General features: G+C 42.3%; 1 protein-coding gene across 7 annotated transcripts in view; it reads right to left on the bottom strand.

The window, feature by feature from the left end:
• Positions 1-284: 284 nt before the first annotated feature.
• lpp (LIM domain containing preferred translocation partner in lipoma) overlaps positions 285-19,335 on the bottom strand; it is a 133,866-nt gene continuing 114,815 nt past the window's right edge. For 5 of the 7 annotated variants that reach the window (XM_061780185.1, XM_061780187.1, XM_061780188.1 and 2 more), the window contains 3 exons: positions 3,495-3,673; positions 3,113-3,233; positions 285-2,473 (listed from right to left, as the gene is read on the bottom strand). In XM_061780185.1, coding sequence (XP_061636169.1) covers positions 2,345-2,473; positions 3,113-3,233; positions 3,495-3,673 — 429 coding nt within the window. In that variant the 3' untranslated portion in view covers positions 285-2,344. Of the gene's footprint in view, positions 2,474-3,112; positions 3,234-3,494; positions 3,674-6,280; positions 6,532-19,335 lie in introns of those variants that run through there. The other 2 variants (XM_061780192.1, XM_061780189.1) reach the window with 2 other exon arrangements.

The following is a 19,335-nucleotide window of genomic DNA, read 5'->3' as shown; positions in this document are numbered from 1 at the left end:
GGCCGCCGGCGACTTTAGCGCTGCACGCGAACGCATGCACAACGAGCTCAGCGCTTTTTGGCCTCCAGCCTGCCGAGCCGAGGAATGAGGGGAAAAAATGAAAAGAAAAATGACCAGGAAATCTCCTGTAACGCTGGCACGGCAACAGCTACTAAAACACAGATACATGGAATAACCCAATAGAAGAATAGGATAAAGCTAACATGCCAAAGACAAGCTAACATGCTCACTCACAGCGGGCAATGAATAACATGCATAATGATCAACAACAACAAAAGAGTTGATGCAGTTGGAATTTTTTTTATTAAAGAAAGAAAAAAAAAAAATCAAAAACATTATGCTTGCGTGTCAGCCGACCATCTTGTTTGTTTACATAGATCACAAAGGGGCAAAGGCACATTTTGTAAACAAAAAGACAGCAAGCTAAACAGCACAACACATTAAAATAACATCATTTGTTATTTTTTTAAAAAATAAAATGGCTTTACGTCGTTTATTATTTGCTAACCATTTAGTGCTAGCGTCGTATGTTTGGAGTAGCATAGCATAATAGCGGGAAATGATAATCTGCGAGCGTGTCGTACACTTGAGAATCAAAAATTATATTTTTTTTCCCCAAACTAAAACTCTCATTTTTTTTTTTACTCTAAGCTAGGCTAACTTTAGCATCTATTACAATCACGAAAATGTCCACTGTAAGGTGCTGATATGCCTTGCTAAGCAAAACGGCGAGAAACAATGAGTAAATGTGTCGTTCACTTGGGAACTTGCTCAGGTGAATGTTTTTATTAACTGCAGCTTCAAAATTGCTTTAAATTACATTCTGCAAGTGTGTCGTACACGTGAAATTTCTGCAGCTATTTGCATGTTAGCCTAGCTTAGCCTAATGGGGCTAAGAATCTGCAAGCGTGTCGTACACTTGGGAATCAAACTAGAACTATCTCTCGGTAAGCTATTTTCATGCTAAGTTAGGCTACTTATAGCTTCTATCACTATGTAAGAAATTGCCCTCTGATTAGACTTGTTTACCATCAAGGCTGGAGACGATAAGTCGGGCAAAATACAGATAAAAGCACATGTGGTTGGTCGCACAAAGAGGTGGCGTACCGACGGCATTAGCCTGACGCAAAGATTGCGATGAGGATGCTCTGCTCTTTACACGAAAAAAAATAAATCCTTAACCCATAGAAATTCTGATAAAGTGTCCATGCGTTTGACATGAGCCATGTTAGTAGCGGAATTTCTGAAAATACATAGATAAAGTTGCATATGTTTTTCTGCATAGGAGTAATAATAGTTCCTAAAGAGGCGCTAACGCTAAAACACAAGGCTATGTTCGCGGAATGTAAGCATGATTTTGATCGGTAAAAGCTATAAAGAAAATGTTTGGTCACAAATGGCTAAAATGTGGATGGCTAGTGGCTGATTAGCCTAGTTTAGCATAAAGATGGGGAATGATGATTTCCTAGCATGTTGTACACAAGGGAGTCATAATCTAATGCTCTCCCAGTTAACAATCTGCATGTGAATTTAGGCCAACTGTAGCTTCAAACACATCACGAAGGTACCTTTCTGATTAGCCTAGCTTATCATGAAGGCGAGAATGCTAAGAATTCGCTAGTGTGTAGTACAATTGGGAGTCAAACAACATCTTCCTCCCAGTTAGTTGTCTTTATGCTAAGGTAGTCTAACTGTAGCTTTGAACATATATCTAAGGTACATTTCTGATTAGCCTAGGTTGAGCATACAGCGCTAACTTGGGAGTCACTACGAGCGCTTTATCCCAGTTAAGTTGTTTTGATGCTAAAATAGAATAATGATAGCTTCAATCCCGATCTATGAAAATACCCACAGCTAGTCACGGATTAACCATTTTAGCATAAGGCGATAAAGACTAGAAAGATTATTCCAGCAAAATGCTTCCATAGTAAGATGGCATCCTTTCTTTATGCTTAGCTAGGCTTACTGTAGCTTCTATCATGATCTTGGGTTGTCATACACCTGGGAGTCCCAGGTTTATCAGTTAGCTGTCTTTATGCTAAGCTAGGCTAACTGTTACGAGGGTAACACGCTCTCAGGTATATTTAGTGTAATACTATAATTTGAGTTTCTAGTGAGAAAATATTGGGTAGCTAGCTTGGTGAGCAAAATTTAATTTATTTCACAGTCAGCAATCTTCATGCAAAGCTAGGCTAACCATAATATCCTGTGATGCTAATCGTACAACAACACGGTTAGTATAAATGTTTATCGAAGCGCGCAAGGAAAAGCGTCCGTGTGACCGAGTCGGAAGGAAGAAGAGCTAAGCAAGCACGAAAAGAACGTGTAACGATTGGTCGCTTGTTCAGAGGTCAGTGGTGGCCTTGGCGGAGAGCGCCTGGATGCGTCCCGTGTTACAGTTCTTGCACAGGACGTGTCCATCCAGAGGGTAGCAGCCCTGGTTGTCACCCTCAGACAGCAGACAGCCGCAGTCCTGTACACAAAACACACAACCATAACGTTAGCATGGTAACTCACCCATAGTTTAGGCTTTATGCTAACCTAGGCTAAACGTGTTGTCTAACACCTTATTCTAAGGTGAAATTTTTCAAAATGTTCTAATCTACAGTCAACCTGACTTTTCATACAGCTAAGCTAACTAGCTAAACTCAAATGACCTAAAATGTACCTCATGCCTAGCGACAGTTAGCTTATTTCAGCACAAAGACAGCTAACTGCAACAAAGTGGGACTGTAAGTGTACAATAACCCAAGCTCATGATAGACGCTACAGTTATCCTAGCTTGGCATACAGCTAGGCTACTTGTAGCATCTGAGATACATCTCTGACTTTCAAAGGTACATTTCTGTTAAGCCGAAGTTATCATACAGCAAGTAAGTGTTATGAATCTGCTAGCGTGTTGCAAACTGTGTAGTCAAAAGATAACTTTCTCGCCGTTACCAGTCTTTATGCTTGGCTAGGCTAACTGGTCTGACATGTTCTAGGCTACATTTGGGGTAATTCTCTAATTTGAGTTTCCAATAAGAACATTCTGCAGCTTTTTCCTGATTAGCCTAGCTTATCATGGAGGTCTACTGATGTGAGTGAGTATGATGTACGGTACTGTCCGTACCTCACAGCGGTAACAGTGGACGTGGAAGTCTCTGTCCAGAGCCACGATGCGAACCGTCTCCTCCTGACCGGGAGCGGGCATGATGGGTTCAGAACACACGCAGCAGCGCGGCGCAAACTTTCTGTTTCGCAACAACATAAACATCATTAGTATCATATCACTACTACGACTAGTCCTACGACAACTGAAAAACAGAACTGTAGTCAATGTGCAAAGCAAACACAATCTGGCATAGAAATTATGTGTCAAAGACGAGTCCTACTACCATTAGTTCTATTACTACTACTACTATTAGTTCTACTATAATGAGTTCTTCTTCTACAATCATTAGTTCCACTAGTGCTTGTACTATTGGGATACGTTTTGTGAGTGCCGTCCTCACTTGTGGAAGTCGTGTATGCAGTGGATGTGGTTGGAGGCGTCGACGGTGAAGGGCACGCCGTCCAGACTGCGTTTGCAGACCACGCAGGTGAAGCAGTGAGGGTGGTAGGCCTTGCCCGTGGCCCTCAAGATGCGCTCCATGATGGGCTTGCTGCACATGCTGCACGTCTCCAGCGTGTTCTGCAAACACACATCAACACACGCACACGTTAGCCCGGGCTTTGCTTTTTCTTTGGAGTCAAAAAAAGCTTTTCCATAAAGAAGGAGTGGCATCGATAAGAGAAGACCATACACAGGAAGGGTGCCAGCATGTCATAATAAAAGTGACTTTTTCAGTAATTTTTTTTTTTTTTTTTAAACATTGCATCTGAGACCCAAGTGGGTGGGGTGCCAGCATTTAAAAATAAAATATCAATAATAAAAATCCAACATCCAACATTTATTTTGAAAGGCAAGCATCTTGACTGGAAGTTAGCAGTCTGCATTACTAAACCGTGATTTTCAAAATAAAAGTCACTTTTTAAAATGGATTTTTGGACGGTGTGCTCCTTTCAAAACAAGTCATTTTTTTCCCAATTGATTTTTGACTCACTGTCGGCGACCCACCAACAGCAGTGGGCTGGCAGCCTTTCAAATTATAATTATTTCTAAATAGGCTGCTTTTTGGGCTTGTGTGTTGTCACATTGCCTACCGATGCCCTCACAGCCACACTGGAATGCCAGAGTGGTGGTAAATATTTCCACTTTGTGATGACTGCAGCCTTTCTGCTGCCAGGACACTTGGGCAGGTGGCCCATGGTGGAAGCGGGGGTGGGGGGAATCTGAGGGGCTTTGCTTCTGTCGCTTCAGTGGCATCGCTTCCTTTTGTTATCCCCTTACAGTCAACCCTGGTTATTCGTGGGGGTTAAGGACCAAGACACACCACAAATTGTAAACATTTGTGAATAATAGATGCCTCTACAGATGGTTTACGCACTAGCTATATCCATAACTTTGCCTAACTAAAGTCCGCTAGCTTAACGCTAACACACAATGCAAACGCCACAGACAGACTAACAACTGGCCTCGATGTTGTGATAGCTATAAACCTTTACAAAAAAACAGATATTTGGACACAATTCAGCAACACATGCAGACAGAGTATATCACAATACTCACAGGCATAAAGTAAGTATATTCTTTACCCTGTGCGAAAAACAACAAATATTACTGCAGCTTACTGAGTTGAGTTGTGACCGTCTTGGTGAATGCATTATGTATGTATTATACTGCCCAATAGTGGCCAAGGTGCACACACAAGGCCCATTGAAAGCATGAAATCATGATACAAAAAGTTTCATTCTTTACATTCTATTCATTTATGTTATTACTGTACGTTTTTATCCAGTACAATATTGTAGAGTGCTATTGTTCTTATTAGACACAAAGATTTTTGGGGGAGTTGAAAAGGATAAATGGCTTTTTCAAAGGGAAAAGATGATTTGAGATGGAAGTGTTTTGAGTTACAACCATGGTCACGGAACAAATTATACACAAACGTCAAGGTACCACTGTACAGGTATACACTTCTGCGCATTTCCTGGATCTGCTCTCCGCCACGGCTGTTTAGCGCGCTCGGCTGGGCTAAAACGCTTCATCTGGCTCCGAATCCCGCCAGCCCCCATCCCGCCGCCCCAATGTTTCCAAACACAGTCGTGGGTGTGTGGCCAACACGGCACAGAGTCACGCGCCGCGGGGCCCCGAGTGCCGGGCCGATGCAAATGGCGCGGAGCGGTTGTCGGCGTGTGTGCTGACATTCCGCGTCTGCGTGCGAATGAGCGCCCTAGTGTAGCCCGCACACGGGCCGAGGCTAGCATGTCAGGTCACATGGTGTCACACCTAGACTCTTTACCGAGGTCACCGTCACTTTTGAGGACAGGACATTTGTTTTACCTTGAATATGTTAAAGACAGCCGGCACGGTGACCGACCGGTTAGCACATCTGCCTCACAGTTCTGGGGTTCAAATCTCGGCCCCACCTGTGTGGAGTCTGCATGTTCTCCCCGTGCCTGGGTGGGTTTTCTCCCCGCATCCCAAAAACATGCGTGGTAGGTTGATAGGAGACTCTAAATTGCCCTTAGGTGTAAATGTGTGCGTGAATGGTTGTTTGTTTCTATGTGCCCTGTGATTGGCCAGCGACCGGTTCAGGTTGGACCCCGCCTCCCGCCCGAAGATAGCTGGGATAGGCTCCAGTAGCCCGCGACCCTAGTGAGGAGAAGCGGTAAAGAAAATGGGTGGATGTTATAGACATCCATGCCAAAACAACACGGTACAAAAAAGACAAATTCAAATCTTTTGCCAAATCCCTAAGAGTAATTAAAAATTCCTCCAGAAGTCAGCTGGGTTAGGTTGTGGCACACCCGCGACCCAAGTGAGGATAAGCAGTTCAGAAAATGGATGTATTATACTGCCCCGAGGTGGCCAAGGCACCGGAAGGAGCAGCACAATGTCCATTGAATTGAAGCACACAAAAAATGTGACAAAAACGGCTTAATTGTTTTTAATTGTTAAATTGTTATTACCGTATGATTTTATAAAGCAGAACATTACAGAGTGATATTTTCCCTCATTATATCAGAGCAGATCAGAGCATTCAGAGTGGCCAGGGTGCAAATTAAACTGATATCTCAAGGCACCACTGTGATGTTTTTATTTAGCTAGAATTCGTACTTTATAAGTGGGAAAAAAAACATGTATTTCATTGCTTAATAAAGATTTGAATTTTACACTTGCCAATCGTATACCTACCAGCCGGATGCTATTTTTAGAGTCAAACTGGACCGGCTGGTCACGCCATCTTTGGGCCTGGGTGGTCCGCTGGATGTGAGACTTTCATGTTTTCGACTGGCGGCGTTGTGGTCGCGTCGCTTGCGTGTGCGCGCTCCTTGGAGAGGCTTGAGGAAATCATGAAAAGCGAGACGCTCGTGGAAATCAACACGACTCCCGGGGCGGCGTTTGTGTGTAAACAATGTCCACGCCGCAGTCTCGCCGCGTGCTGGCTGGAAATGGATAAAAAAGCTTTTTAATGAGCTGGATGCTGCGAGCCCGCCAGCTTTATTTACCTCGCAGGCACCAAAGCAGTTTGATGGAGTGGGGGGGATAAAATAAATCTGCAACGTGAGAACGGTACTTGATCCGCATCCTTCCCTGCCTCTTCGCTCGCTTCTTGTGGGAATACCTTGCCCTTGTTTAACTTAACTGGAGCATGTGATTTCAATTCCTGCGGCCCGTCGTAATGAGTACAGTACTCGCAAGACCTAAAAAAATAAACTGACGCTAATACTCCGACCTCCACTCCCCCCCGATGACGTTGTGATACTTTTGACGGATGAGAAGTGCTTTGAAGCGGCGGTCCCCATACGTCTTTGCGCCAAAGAGTTTACAAACAAATAAAGCCGGTGTCATCTCGGGGTAATTTTGTTCTTCTTTCTTTGTGCTTGCGCAATAAATCCGTACGTTACCTCATTCGCAGCATTTTGTGTCTGATCTTTCAAGACCCACAGAATATTGCCTTCTATGACAATGTAAGCCTACCAAAAGAAAGAGAAGACGCTCTTCTTTCACCTGGAAAAAAAAATACAAATCTTTCTAGCTTTTTCTGTTCTTTAGTCATCAGCAGTAGAACATAGGTTGGTTTCACCAAAAACACCGGTTTCTGACGAACAAGCAGAGAAAAAAACAAAACAAAACAAAACAAAAAAAACCACGTCAAAGCAGAACAGTGACTTGGACGCAAATATTTGTTTTGCTTTTGTGACACCTCAAAATACAAGTTGGCGAAAGGGCATTTGATGTCAAAATAATCATCTATTTACAGATCTACAACTAAGAAACCGCATAGCTCGTGTTTTTTTAAATGGCGTTCACCATTCACTCCATGAACTGCATCTTTTCTCATAATGGCAACACACGCTTTCTACTACCCACCATGACAAATACTAGGGCATAGCATGTCAAAATAAGATATATTTTTTTTAATTATCTGCATCCGCTGTAGTTCACTTAAATATTGGGAGCCCGACCATTCAGCCCACAATTCAAAAAAGATGACATCCATAGTTGATGATTTTCAACATAAAGGTCCCAACACTAACTTGATTTTGAAAGGCAAGTACCATAAAAATAAATATTGCTAGTGCCAGCATTTCAAAAGCCTGACTGTGTTGGGACTTTTATTTGCAAATGCTGGCACAGGCAATACTTACTTTTCTAAATAAAACTCCCAACACCATCAGCTTCAGAAAATTATTTTCACTGGCAATAGTGAGTTTCCGAAAAGCGTGATGTTTCAAAGCTGATGGTCTTGGCGCTTTCATTTTGAAATGCTGGCGCAGGAAATACCGTGAATTCCAAAATAAAACTTCCAAAATATTTTGCCTTTGCTGTCCTCAACCCCCTCCCGTCGGGGTTCCCTTTTGAGCCCGCGGGCCACCAGTTGCTAGCCCTTCCCTTTGATGTTGAGGCCTGGGATGGCATCTGGTGCGGGGGTGCGTATGCCCTCCTCCACTAGAGGGCACCACACGTGCACTGGTGCATGGCACTGATGTATTGAAGCATACTGACTGACTGTATGCGTTTCCTCTCTCACATGCGTTTGCCCACAAGGCTAAACAAACGTCTCGGCAGGAAAGTGAATGTAGGTCACACAGGCGCAGACGCACACTTTAAGTCAATTGTATGTAGAGCCCCCCCCCCCCAACACATGCACACGCGCACACACACACACACACACACAGATAGACACTTCCTGCAAAGCCCGTAGTGTCCGCTAAGACTCTGTCCGGATGGCTAAACGACGTCTGACAGCTTTTGGCCGACACGAGGAGTCGTGTTGGCAAAGCAAAGCTTGTAGCGGGGAGTTAAAGAAAGAAAAAGGAAAACAAAAAACAAAAGATCTAACCGTGTTCTGGTGACACTCAGGCCCGACTAGGCCACACACGCTTCGAGTCGACTTGGAACAGTTTCACAATGGTGTGGGGACCGTTATTTACACAAGGCTGTACAGGTAACTAGTTGGGTAGGTGCTGCTGTTTTGGTCAGCAACAGCATGCCTATATTTTTCATTCATTCTCACAAATGTTTTTTTATATGGATAATTTTAAAAAAAATTAACTGTTCCAATTTCTTTCACTCTTTTTTACATTTTTAGTTTTTCAATTTATTCTAGGCGGCACCATGGACAACTGGTTATCATATCTGCCTCACAGTTCTGAGGAACCCGGGTTCAACTCCGGGCTCGTCTGTGTGGCGTTTGCATGTTCTCCCCGTGCCTGCTTTAGGTTTTCTCCGGGTACTCCGGTTTCCTCCCACTCCCAAAAACATGCATGGTAGATTCATTGAAGACTCTAAATTGCCCGTAGGTGTGAATGTGAGTGCGAATTGTTGCTTGTTTCTATGTGCCCTGTGATTGGGTGGCGACGGACCGGTTCAAAGTGTACCCCGGCTCCCGCCCGAAGATACCTGGGATAGGCTCCAGCACTCCCGCGACCCGTGTGAGGAAAATGGATGGATGGATGGATGCATAATTTGTGGTCTAATAATAGCGGAATCGTACGCTCGTTTCCGACTCACTATACGAGTTGAATTTGTACTGTGACTACGCTTGAAAACTTGTATCTCAAATCATCTTTCCCCATTGAAATGAATGGAAACACTCTTCATCTGTTCCAGCCACCACCCCCAACCATTTTTTGCCACTTTGTCTTTATTTCAAATGGACATTGAGCTGTGTGTTGGCCACCAGGGGGCGGTATAATATGGTCATACAGACACAAAAGAAGAAGCGTTTTACAACGTATCAGAAAGATGCAGTAATATTAGTTGTTTTTGGAGACGATAAAGATTATACAGTATGCCTATGAGTACTGTCTACATGTGTACTTGCACCAGTTGTGTTTATTTATCCTTTGCCACATAAATGCTATTTGTTAGCTTTGTGTGTTAGCATTAAGCTGACAGTGATGTGGTTGCTTAAAATCCAAAACGTTTTGTTTAGTTTGACAGTAAATCTCAACTGGGATTGGCAATAAAAAGCTTGAAGTCTGTTTTGAAGAATTGTTCGCCGACTGCCGCGTGTTGTGAAGCGATTTAACTGCCACCAAAAATCGGCCCGAGTGACCGCTTGTATTTAGAAAAACAAAATGACACCACGAGGCACCATTTTACAATGCGGCTAGAAATAACATTAGTAAATCAAATCCTTTTCTAGACACTTCAAAACGAGGAAGTGGTAAAGAAAGGCCCAAAATCTGTGGCCGTTTCCAAGGTCACTGGGCTCATTTCCATCCCGCTTCATGTTTCACTTGCTCACTGCATTAGAAGAAGACTCAAAATAAATGCACTTGGACATAATGACGACGTCTTAATGAGGCTGCCTAACAATGTTACCAAAATAAAAGGCATTCAATGTTGCTCCGTGCGAGACGCTGCTGCTGCACCCGCCCGCCAAACGTTTGGAATTATTGCTCGACTCCTCTGTGATTCATACATCCCCGACGTTCAAGCTCTCTCTCTTTCTTGTCCTCTTTTTCTTTCTTTTTTTCCCCTCCCCTCACTGGCGCTGTGATGTTAAAACCGCTGGCGATTGCATAACGCGTTAAAACTTGCATCACCAATTTCCCGCAGTAAAATACTCACATTAAAAACACGAGAAGAAGAACCCGGTGTTTGCTTTTTGACACAAAAAAAAAAAAAAGATCTTCGGTGTTATTGTAATGACTGACAGGTAAGAGCGTCCAATGCAGTGCCTGGAGTGTTGGCAGATCACAAGTTTGCTATTTATCTGACACTTTTCTTAATCAAACGATGCATCTTGAGAATATGTAATCCTGTGATTCATAAATCTTGACATTAAAATGATTTCAAGCAATTATTTTATCAATCAAAAACTAATTATTCTATTTTGAATCAAATTTGTTTGATTTTCAGGCCTTATCTCTGTAGTCAATTTTGATGTTAAGATTCAATAAATTACATCAAATTATATAAATTGAATTTAAAAAAATCTAAAGGCTTTATAGCTTGTTGGGACAAATTCAACTTTTTTTGTTACTTTAAATGATGTCAAATATATTTAATAAATTAAATCCAAGAATGGTTTATTTTTTAGGCCTGATCACTGAAATGTTACACTAAAGTATGTGTTTATTTTAGTTTTATTATTATATACCTTTTAAAAAAAAAAAATTAAAAAATACAAACTACAAAAAAGTAAAACTAAACCCTAATTTACATTAAAAAAAAGTGTACCGTATACATGCTTTCACGTTTATTTTATTTAAATATGTATATATATATTTTTAATTCCAGTTAAAAAAATTAAATAAAATTGAAAACCTTTTAGGCCTGATCACTGATGAAAATTGTACACAAAAGTAGGTGGCTTTATTTTTATTAAGTTTATTATTATATGCATTGTTTAAAAAAGAAAAAATTTGATTCAAATTTCATAAAAATACATTTAAAAATACATTTAAAAATACATTTAAATAAAAAAAAAAATCATATTTAAATATAGATTTAGAATTAAAAAAAGAAAAATCAGGCCTTGTGAAATTAAATCCTGGCATTCAAACTGCCTCACGTCTCCAAACTTTTATTTATTTATTTTTTTCTTCTTCTTCTTTCTGCTTTGACCAGTGGTGCGACTATAATGATTGACACGTGAAGGCGTCCAATGAGAGTGCTTAAAATGCTAGCCATGATTGAAGGAACCCCGGCAGCCTACATCTGCTTATTCACTGTGATTCAAACATCCTGACATCTGCATCTCCAGTCCCCGAATGATGTGAAAACCGCTCACGATTGCATCACCGATTTCCCGCATATAATAACACAGCAGTGTTCCAAACCGGGGGAATAACTTCATCTCTCCGCTTTTGACACACATTTTACACCTAGTATATATTTTTTTTTCTTTCCCCGTCGTGTTTTCTGCGAGGTCGAATGGGGCTGACGGGAGGCAGGCTGCGCTTTGCACGCGATTTATGACCTGGCAGGATGAACTTGCCGCCGCTAAATTTACTGCCGAGCTGATTCAGTGCCGCGTCTGCTCGGTGCCTGGCGTTACTGCTGTGGGACCGGCGAATGAGCGACCGGAGGAAAGACGGGACATAATGCCGGATGGATGAGTCACCTCTGCAAAAAAAAAAAGAAAAAAAAAAAAGGGGGGGGGGGGGGGGGAGAGAAGGTGACTTAACGAAGCTTGACAAACGAGCCTCTTGTGCCATTTACAAGGAGGAAGTTGTAGGAGATGAAATGAAGAAGAGCGGACGATGATGACTCACAAAGAGAGGAGAGATGCTAGAGAGGCGAGACGAAAAAAGAAACGCGGTTCGACGAAAATAACATCAAAGGTTTCTTGGAACATGGCGGCGATGGCTCGGACATGCTAAAGTTAGCTTTATTAGCTCATTGAGCCACATGAGAGATGCTGGCGAGACGAGATGAAAAAATGAAAAGTGGTTCAACGGAAACAACAAACGTTTCTTCAAACACGGCGGCGGCCATGGATGGGACAAGCTAAACTTTGCGTTATTAACTTATTAAGTTCCAAAGACAATGACTGACAAGGAGAGGAGATATGGTAGCGAGGAGAAAGAAATAAAACTAACCAAAATAACATCAAATGTTTCTTCAAACATGGCGGCGACAGATTGAACATGCGAAAATTAGCATAGTTAGCGCGACATGATGTAGCGCCAAAGACAATGACTCACAGAGAGACAAGCGATGCTAGCGAGACAAAAGAAAGAAAACATGGTGGCGACACATCGGACATGCCACATTCGCGCAATTATCTTCGAGAGGAGAGATGCTAGACGAGACAAAAAAATAAAATACAAATGGTGAAAATAACATCCAACGTAGTGTGTCAGGCGAATGTTTTTGTGGAGACAGTTCTGACTTGCTAAATTTCAGCTTTTTTTGGCTTATTTAGTGACACATGAAAATGAAGTTGACGACAATGACTCACAAAAAAGGGAGGAAATATGCTAGGGGGAGTGAAAAAAAAAGAACATCAAGGGTTTTGTCAAACATGGCGGAGATGGATCTAACCTGCTAAACTTAGCGATAATAGCTTATTTAGCTCCAATGACGATGACTGACAAAGAGAGGAGAGATGCTATCAAGACGAGACCGCATTTCTTTTTAATCGAATAAAAAAATAAAAATAAATACAAGGTGGGGACAGATCAAACAAACCGAACTTAATCTTATTAGCTAATTTAGCGACACGAGTGAGGGAAATCAAGAACAGCAGTGACTCACAAAGAGAGGAGAGATATTCCAAAACATGGCAGGTATGGACCAGAGATGCGAAATGTCTTGTTACCAGCTTATTTATAGCCAATGACAGACCAAGAAAGGAGAGATGGTCGTGAGACAAGACCCCCGCAACAGTGTCGATCGGTGGTGTGATGTTTAACACACTCGCGTCTCCCGCCCTGATATGTTGAGAGCAATTGTCACTGTCTGTATGTATCCTGCACCGTGAGAGATAACGATACGATATACGCCGATAGTTTGTCCTGCCCCTGGCCCAAAAGGGTTGCTATTAGACTCCATTGTTTGGACAAGAGTTACAGGAGCTCCCTCATGTTTTTTGTCTAAGCACATTTCCTCGCCCGGGGGAAGCGAGCGGGAAGGAAAATATCGGCGACCCACTGCTGACCCGCCGCAATGTCACTCCGACTCATGACATCGGCCGACTACCGCCGGGCTCTTTGTCACTTTCTCTCGGCAAGCGCAGGAGGAGTTGTTGCCTAAAGTCCAGAGGGGTCACTTTCTGCCGCATGGCGGAATTTAAGGCGGAGAGGCAGTGCCGGGCCAGAGCGGGACCTCCGGCGGCACCACTGCCACCTTTTGTTCTGCTAGGGAGGCCTGAAGTGAGGCGCGTCACGTCGAAGGAAAGTCCAAGTCGGTGAGACGGGGTTCAATTTCAACTCCCGAGTGGGATTTAAGGCGGCAGTGCCGGGCTACGATGTCCGAGTTGGAGTGAGATCACGGTACCCCTGACACCTTTTATTCTACGCAGCAAGGCTTGATGTGTGGCCTGTCACGTTCAACTAAACTCTGCATGGTCCAGACAGGTTTGTCAAAATGTGTCTGGTAAGTAGCTGCAGTGAGGTAGCGCAGAGTGCCAAGGTCAGGAAAAGCAATAAAAGATAGGGTGGGGGCTAGCTACTACACAGAGTTTCGTTGAATATGACCGGGCACGCATCAAACCAGAATCAGGCCTGACTGCGCAGAATAAAAGGTGGCAGCGGTGATGCGATCTCGCTCCAGCTCGTACAACATGGCCCGGCGCTGCCTCACGCTCCTGAAGCATGGCCTCGGTGCAGTTTGGCAAAACTGCCGGGTCCAGGAACGGGATGGCGTGGGGCCAGAGCTTCCCAACGTCTTCCAGACCTCAGCGTGCAAAGTGCCACGTTTGGGAGAGACTGGTCTGGCCCGTGGCGGTGAAACCCATTCCACTGCTGCCACCTGAACCGAACTTGGTCTCCTCGAGCCGGTCTTATCAAAAGTTGTCGAGTAAGCCGAGTGAGAATCTGTGACCAAGTAGTGCCAAGGTCAGGAAAAGTGTATAAAAAGAAAAAAAAGAAATGCTGCCGGGCCAGACCCTCCACCAGGAGGGTGTTTCTGGGCCCGCCAGCTGTCCATACCATACAGAAGGCTCACTTTCTACTGCCAAGCGGCATTTTAGGCGCAGAGGCAGGGCCGCGTTGTTTGGGTCCGAGCGTGATCGCAGCACTGCATTCACCGCCTTTTGTCCTCCAAAATCTTTTGCTGTCATCACTCTGCCAGCCCCTTCTCCTACAGGGGGGGGGGGGGGGGGGGGGGGGGGGGCGCCGTCTGCCGTCACAGTGACGAGGTGAACATTTTTCAATGCGAGGCGACGTGCTGCGATCGCAAATGCCCACCTTGCAACACAGGTGACCTTCCGTCATCGCAGCACACACACAACGTATGGGTTCGGCGACTTTGCTAAGTTCAGTGTGAAAGGGGCTTTAAGGCAGAGAAGCAGGCCGGACCGGATTGGAGTGGCGGTACTGCTGCCGCCTTTTATTCTACGCAGGAAGGCCCGCTTGGTGGCCTGTCACAAGTCTGCGAGACGCGGTTCAATTTCTGCTCCTGAACGGAATTTAAGGCAGCGCTCCTGCCGGATCCGAGCCTCTGTGTCGCCCGTCACATTGAACGAAACGCGGCGTCGTTCACGTTCTGCTGCCGAGTGACATTTAAGACGGAGAGGCGCTGCGGGGCCACGGTCTCCTAGCCGGAATGTGACAGTGGCACCGCCCGCCGACACCTTGATCCAGGTCTGATGCGCGGGCCTTCGCCATGAACTTAACTCTTTCCGGCCAAGCTCAGGTGGTGAAAACTTGGTCAGGTCCACTGAGTGGAAACTTCAGCTTCGCCGACACCCAAATGAACATTCCTTCAAGGAGCCGTCACAAACATTTGGACCGAGGATGTCACAAACACTCCCTCGGAATATACGGTTTTCGAGGTCACCGAGGCTGAGAGCGAGCTCCCCATTAAGAGGATCACTCTCCATCCGGGTGACGCGCTCGCACCTACGCACACCTCAAGTCAATTGGCAGAGAAGACGCCATCTTAGCGATTTGTTTGTGTAGCTCAGAGGTGCGGAGCCAAAAGGATGCCCGGGGAAGGCGTCGAAGCCTGTCGGATCGGGATACTGCGATGACATTCGCCTGGCACGCTGGCGTACCTCGACGGCCGGAGCCCAGGCAAAACATGACTTGACTGGACAATGCTGTATGATTTTGATGTCATGTTGCATATATTGGGACTGCTCTCTTGCAATACGTTAGCATTCCGACCATTAGCATGGCAGCATTCGAGCCACTTGATCACATGACACAATGTGTCATAAAAAATCCTTATCGCTCTGCCTCAGCGTTTTCGCCCATCAGGTTACGATATCGCTCCTCATATCTCTATTCATTTGCTTTTGTCATAAATTTGTGGACTTGTTAAGAGATGTTATCAATGCCCTGTACATCTTTTGAGTGTCCAAAGGATATACGTGGGATTGTGTAGAAATATAAAAGGGTATTTATTGACAGCGGGTCTTCCGTGTTCCGGTACAATGGCAGACGAGACGACGAGGATCATGGCGGCGTCTCGTTGTCAGCGATGTGACTTTAATTTGAGCTGACTTCTTCCCGCCCACACACCTGTCACCACTCCCTGTGACGGATATGCGGGTCGTCACATGCAGACGCGGCGGTGCGTTCAGGGCCCTCTTACGGAGACTGTAAACTGTAGACCCCCTCCCCCCCCTCCCCACACACACACACACACACACACCTCACAAAGAGGGTTGTGTTGAGTCATCAAATATTCATGTGTGCGCGTGTTTGGTAATTAACTTGTGTATTTTCCACACGTGATTAAGTCGGTGTTAATTCCTCAAAGGAGCCCAGCAATTAGACAGCCACGCCACGTGCCATCCCATTCATGCCGCCGCGTCGCCACACTTGCCAAGCCAATTAGCGTGTTTGTGTGGCTGTTAACGCTACATGCTAATTTCGGACCCATTCGCCCATTGACGATATTTTGACATCAGAATACAGCGATGGGGTGAAATTTGCCATTAAATTAGATAATCCGCCGATTTACAAAATTGCGTTAAAACACTGATGTGATTTGTTTTTAGTCTTACTAGCCCCTTATTTGTTCTTATTTCACTTTTATAAATATTTTCTATATTTTTAGATGTGGTTTTTATTTGAACTCGTATAAATATTTTTACATTTTAAATGATTTTTTAAAAACTTTATTACTATTATTTTTCTAATTTTATTTGTACACATTTGAAATGTTTTCTTATTTGTACTTGTGTAAATATTTATATTTGGAATATTTACCTTTGTTTTTAACATTTTCTTATTTTTGCTATTAAATATTTTTCACTTGCATAAATAGTTTTAGGTATTTTACTTGTATAGTGTGTGTTTATATTGTACTTTCAATTTTGTCTTTTTATATTTATAAAAGTATTTGTAATTTTTAAACTTGCATAATTATATTTTTTATATTTTGCATTTCCTAACTATTTTTAGATTTGTGATTTTACATATTGATATTTTTTCATTTATTTATATATATATATATTTTTAATTTCTACTTGTTTTATTTTTGCACATTTTTACATATTAAACGCATTAATAGTCACATAGCTTTAAATGATGTTTTTAAACTTATTTGAAAAATTATTTGTATTTTTTTCAAACATTTTTATTATTTTTCTATTTTCAATTGTATTCATTTTTGTAATATTTCTTATTTGACCTTTGTAAGACTTTTAAAAAAAACATGTATATAAACGGCCCCAAAATAGATTGAGGGAGCGGTCGAATGCAATTTCCCAATTTTGGGGGTAGTAAGAGGTGGGACACCACCAGTCTGCAAGGGTATTAAAAGCAAGAATGGATATTTGACTGCAATGTTTAAAAAAAAAAAAAAAAAAAAGATGAAAAAGAGGATTTCTTTTTTGGGGGGGGGGGGGGCTAAAAGTGTGACAGTACGGGATAAAAGGTCTCACCGTTGAATAATGGTGGCATCAAGTTTAAACGGTGTTAATCTGCGGGATTGGGGCTAATGCGGATTGCGCCTCCATTTGAGCAGCGCGACGCGAGCTCGCAAAGGCCTTTAAGCAGCTCAATGTGTTGTCACTAGTTGATTAAGTGCACTACAACAAGATGACAGGATTACCATTACACACACAACTACACTGCGCGCGCACGACTACGGTCATTTGTCACGTATATACTACATAATAATATTCTCCCACACTTGTAATAGTGTCAATTTCTTAGAAATGCTGAAAAATATGAACGCAAACACTTTGCTTTTGCTCCCATTTTTCATGAGCTGAACTCAAAGATTGAAGACTTCTACGTGCACAAAAGGTTTTTTTCCCCCTCACAAATATGTATCAGTCTGCGTTAGTGAGCAGTTCTCCTTTGACGAGATAATCCTTGCAGCTCACAGGTGTGGCATATCAAGATGCTGATGAGACAGCATGATTATTGCACAGGTGTGTCTTAGGCTGCCCACAATAAAAGGCCATTTTAAAATGTAAAACAAATTGTATATATCCAGTCAAGCATGGCGGTAGACAACGGCGATATCGTCTGGATTTGCGCACCAATTCGGCTAAAATGATCTTGACATTTTTTCCCCTCAAGAAATGTTACCTACCCCCCCCCCCCCCCCAAAAAAAAGTATTTTCAGCATAATTTTTTTTTATTTAAATTTTTAAATGTATTTATTTTTATTTCTTAATGTGTCACCTGGATTGCCACGTGGAATCAAGCACTCAATCTGATAAAATATTTTACATTTTTCCCCCATGAAAGAAAATGAGGGTAAATATATTAATAATATTTTCAGTAATGAATGTTGTTATTTCTAATGTTTAAATTTTCCATGTATTTGTTTTTATGTATCATCTGGATCGCCTCGTGCATTTGAGCAGTTGTTCGGATAAAAATATGTTTACATTCCCCCCCCCCCCCATTAAATGTGACTTAAAAAAACATTTAAATACGAGTATTTTCAGGATTAAATATATTTATTTTGCACATTTGAATTTGTTTTATTTTGCTTTTTTTTTTTATGTATCGCCTGGATTCCCTCGTGCATTCAAGCACTCATTCAAATAGAAATATTTGCACTCATGAAATGGGCTATTTTTTTCCGAATGAAATCTTTTATTTTTAATGTATGGTGTGGATTGCGTCGTGCGTTCAAGCACTCATTCGGATAACAAGCACAACGAGAGCAAGTATTGCCAAACCACAGTGTGAGTGCTTTCCAGGGGGTGCGCCGGATTAAAAATGTAAGGGCACCCTACTATAATAATTACATATTCACATTCTTACCCCATGCAATGTGCTTGTTGTTTCCACAAAATAAAAAGATAAAATGTGAGCATTGTATGTCAAGATTTGTCTTTATTTTTCAGATCCATTCGTAGACGATCGCAATGTATCCATTCTGACGTCTTGGGGATTGGCTCGTGCATTCGAGCACTTATTGGGATAAAAAGCACGATGACAGCAGGGATTCCCAAACTGCGGAGTTTAGCGTCACTCTCCAGGGGGTGCGCCGGATTTCAAGTGTAATGGCGGTAAGGCGTTGAAATCTTCAAGCGGGATTTCGTGTTTGAGTAAAAAAAGAATTCAGATTTTTACCGGTTAGAAAATCAAGATTTTTCCAAGTACATATAGTTTTAGCGGTTTTTAATAAAACTGATTTTTTTAATCTAGTATTTTATTTAAAAAAAATGATATATATGTTGTTTTGTAGTGTATTGCATTTGTGAGAGGAAGGTTTCAGTTTGTATGATTTTAGATTTTTACCTGAGAAAATTCAACCCCCCCCCCAGTATATTTTTCAGCATTTAATATTTTTTTTAAAAAGCTAGTATTTTATAAATTTTTTCATAAACGTTTTCTCGTGTATATCAGTCAAAAAAGTTGGTTTTTTCTACATTTTATTTTTGAAATTACATTCATTCCATTTTGATATCATTTCTAACAAATATTTCTTTGCATTTTGCAGATTTAAACATTATAGATATTATTATACTGTTTTATGTCTAAAAACATTTTCCAATACTTATCTTACATTCTATTATTTATATTTTTCAAATATTGTTTTTATTTGTACATATGTATTTTTTTTTTTTCAACATTTATCAATATTTTTTAAATGCTAAAAATCTCCACAGTAGCTATAGAGCTTAAACACTACAAATCCAAGGCAATCAA

This window comes from Phyllopteryx taeniolatus, chromosome 7 (assembly GCF_024500385.1).
Source record: "Phyllopteryx taeniolatus isolate TA_2022b chromosome 7, UOR_Ptae_1.2, whole genome shotgun sequence".
Lineage (NCBI taxonomy): Eukaryota > Metazoa > Chordata > Actinopteri > Syngnathiformes > Syngnathidae > Phyllopteryx > Phyllopteryx taeniolatus.
The sequence above is the reverse complement of the archived record's forward strand: the minus strand, read 5'-3'. Positions and strand labels throughout refer to the sequence as shown.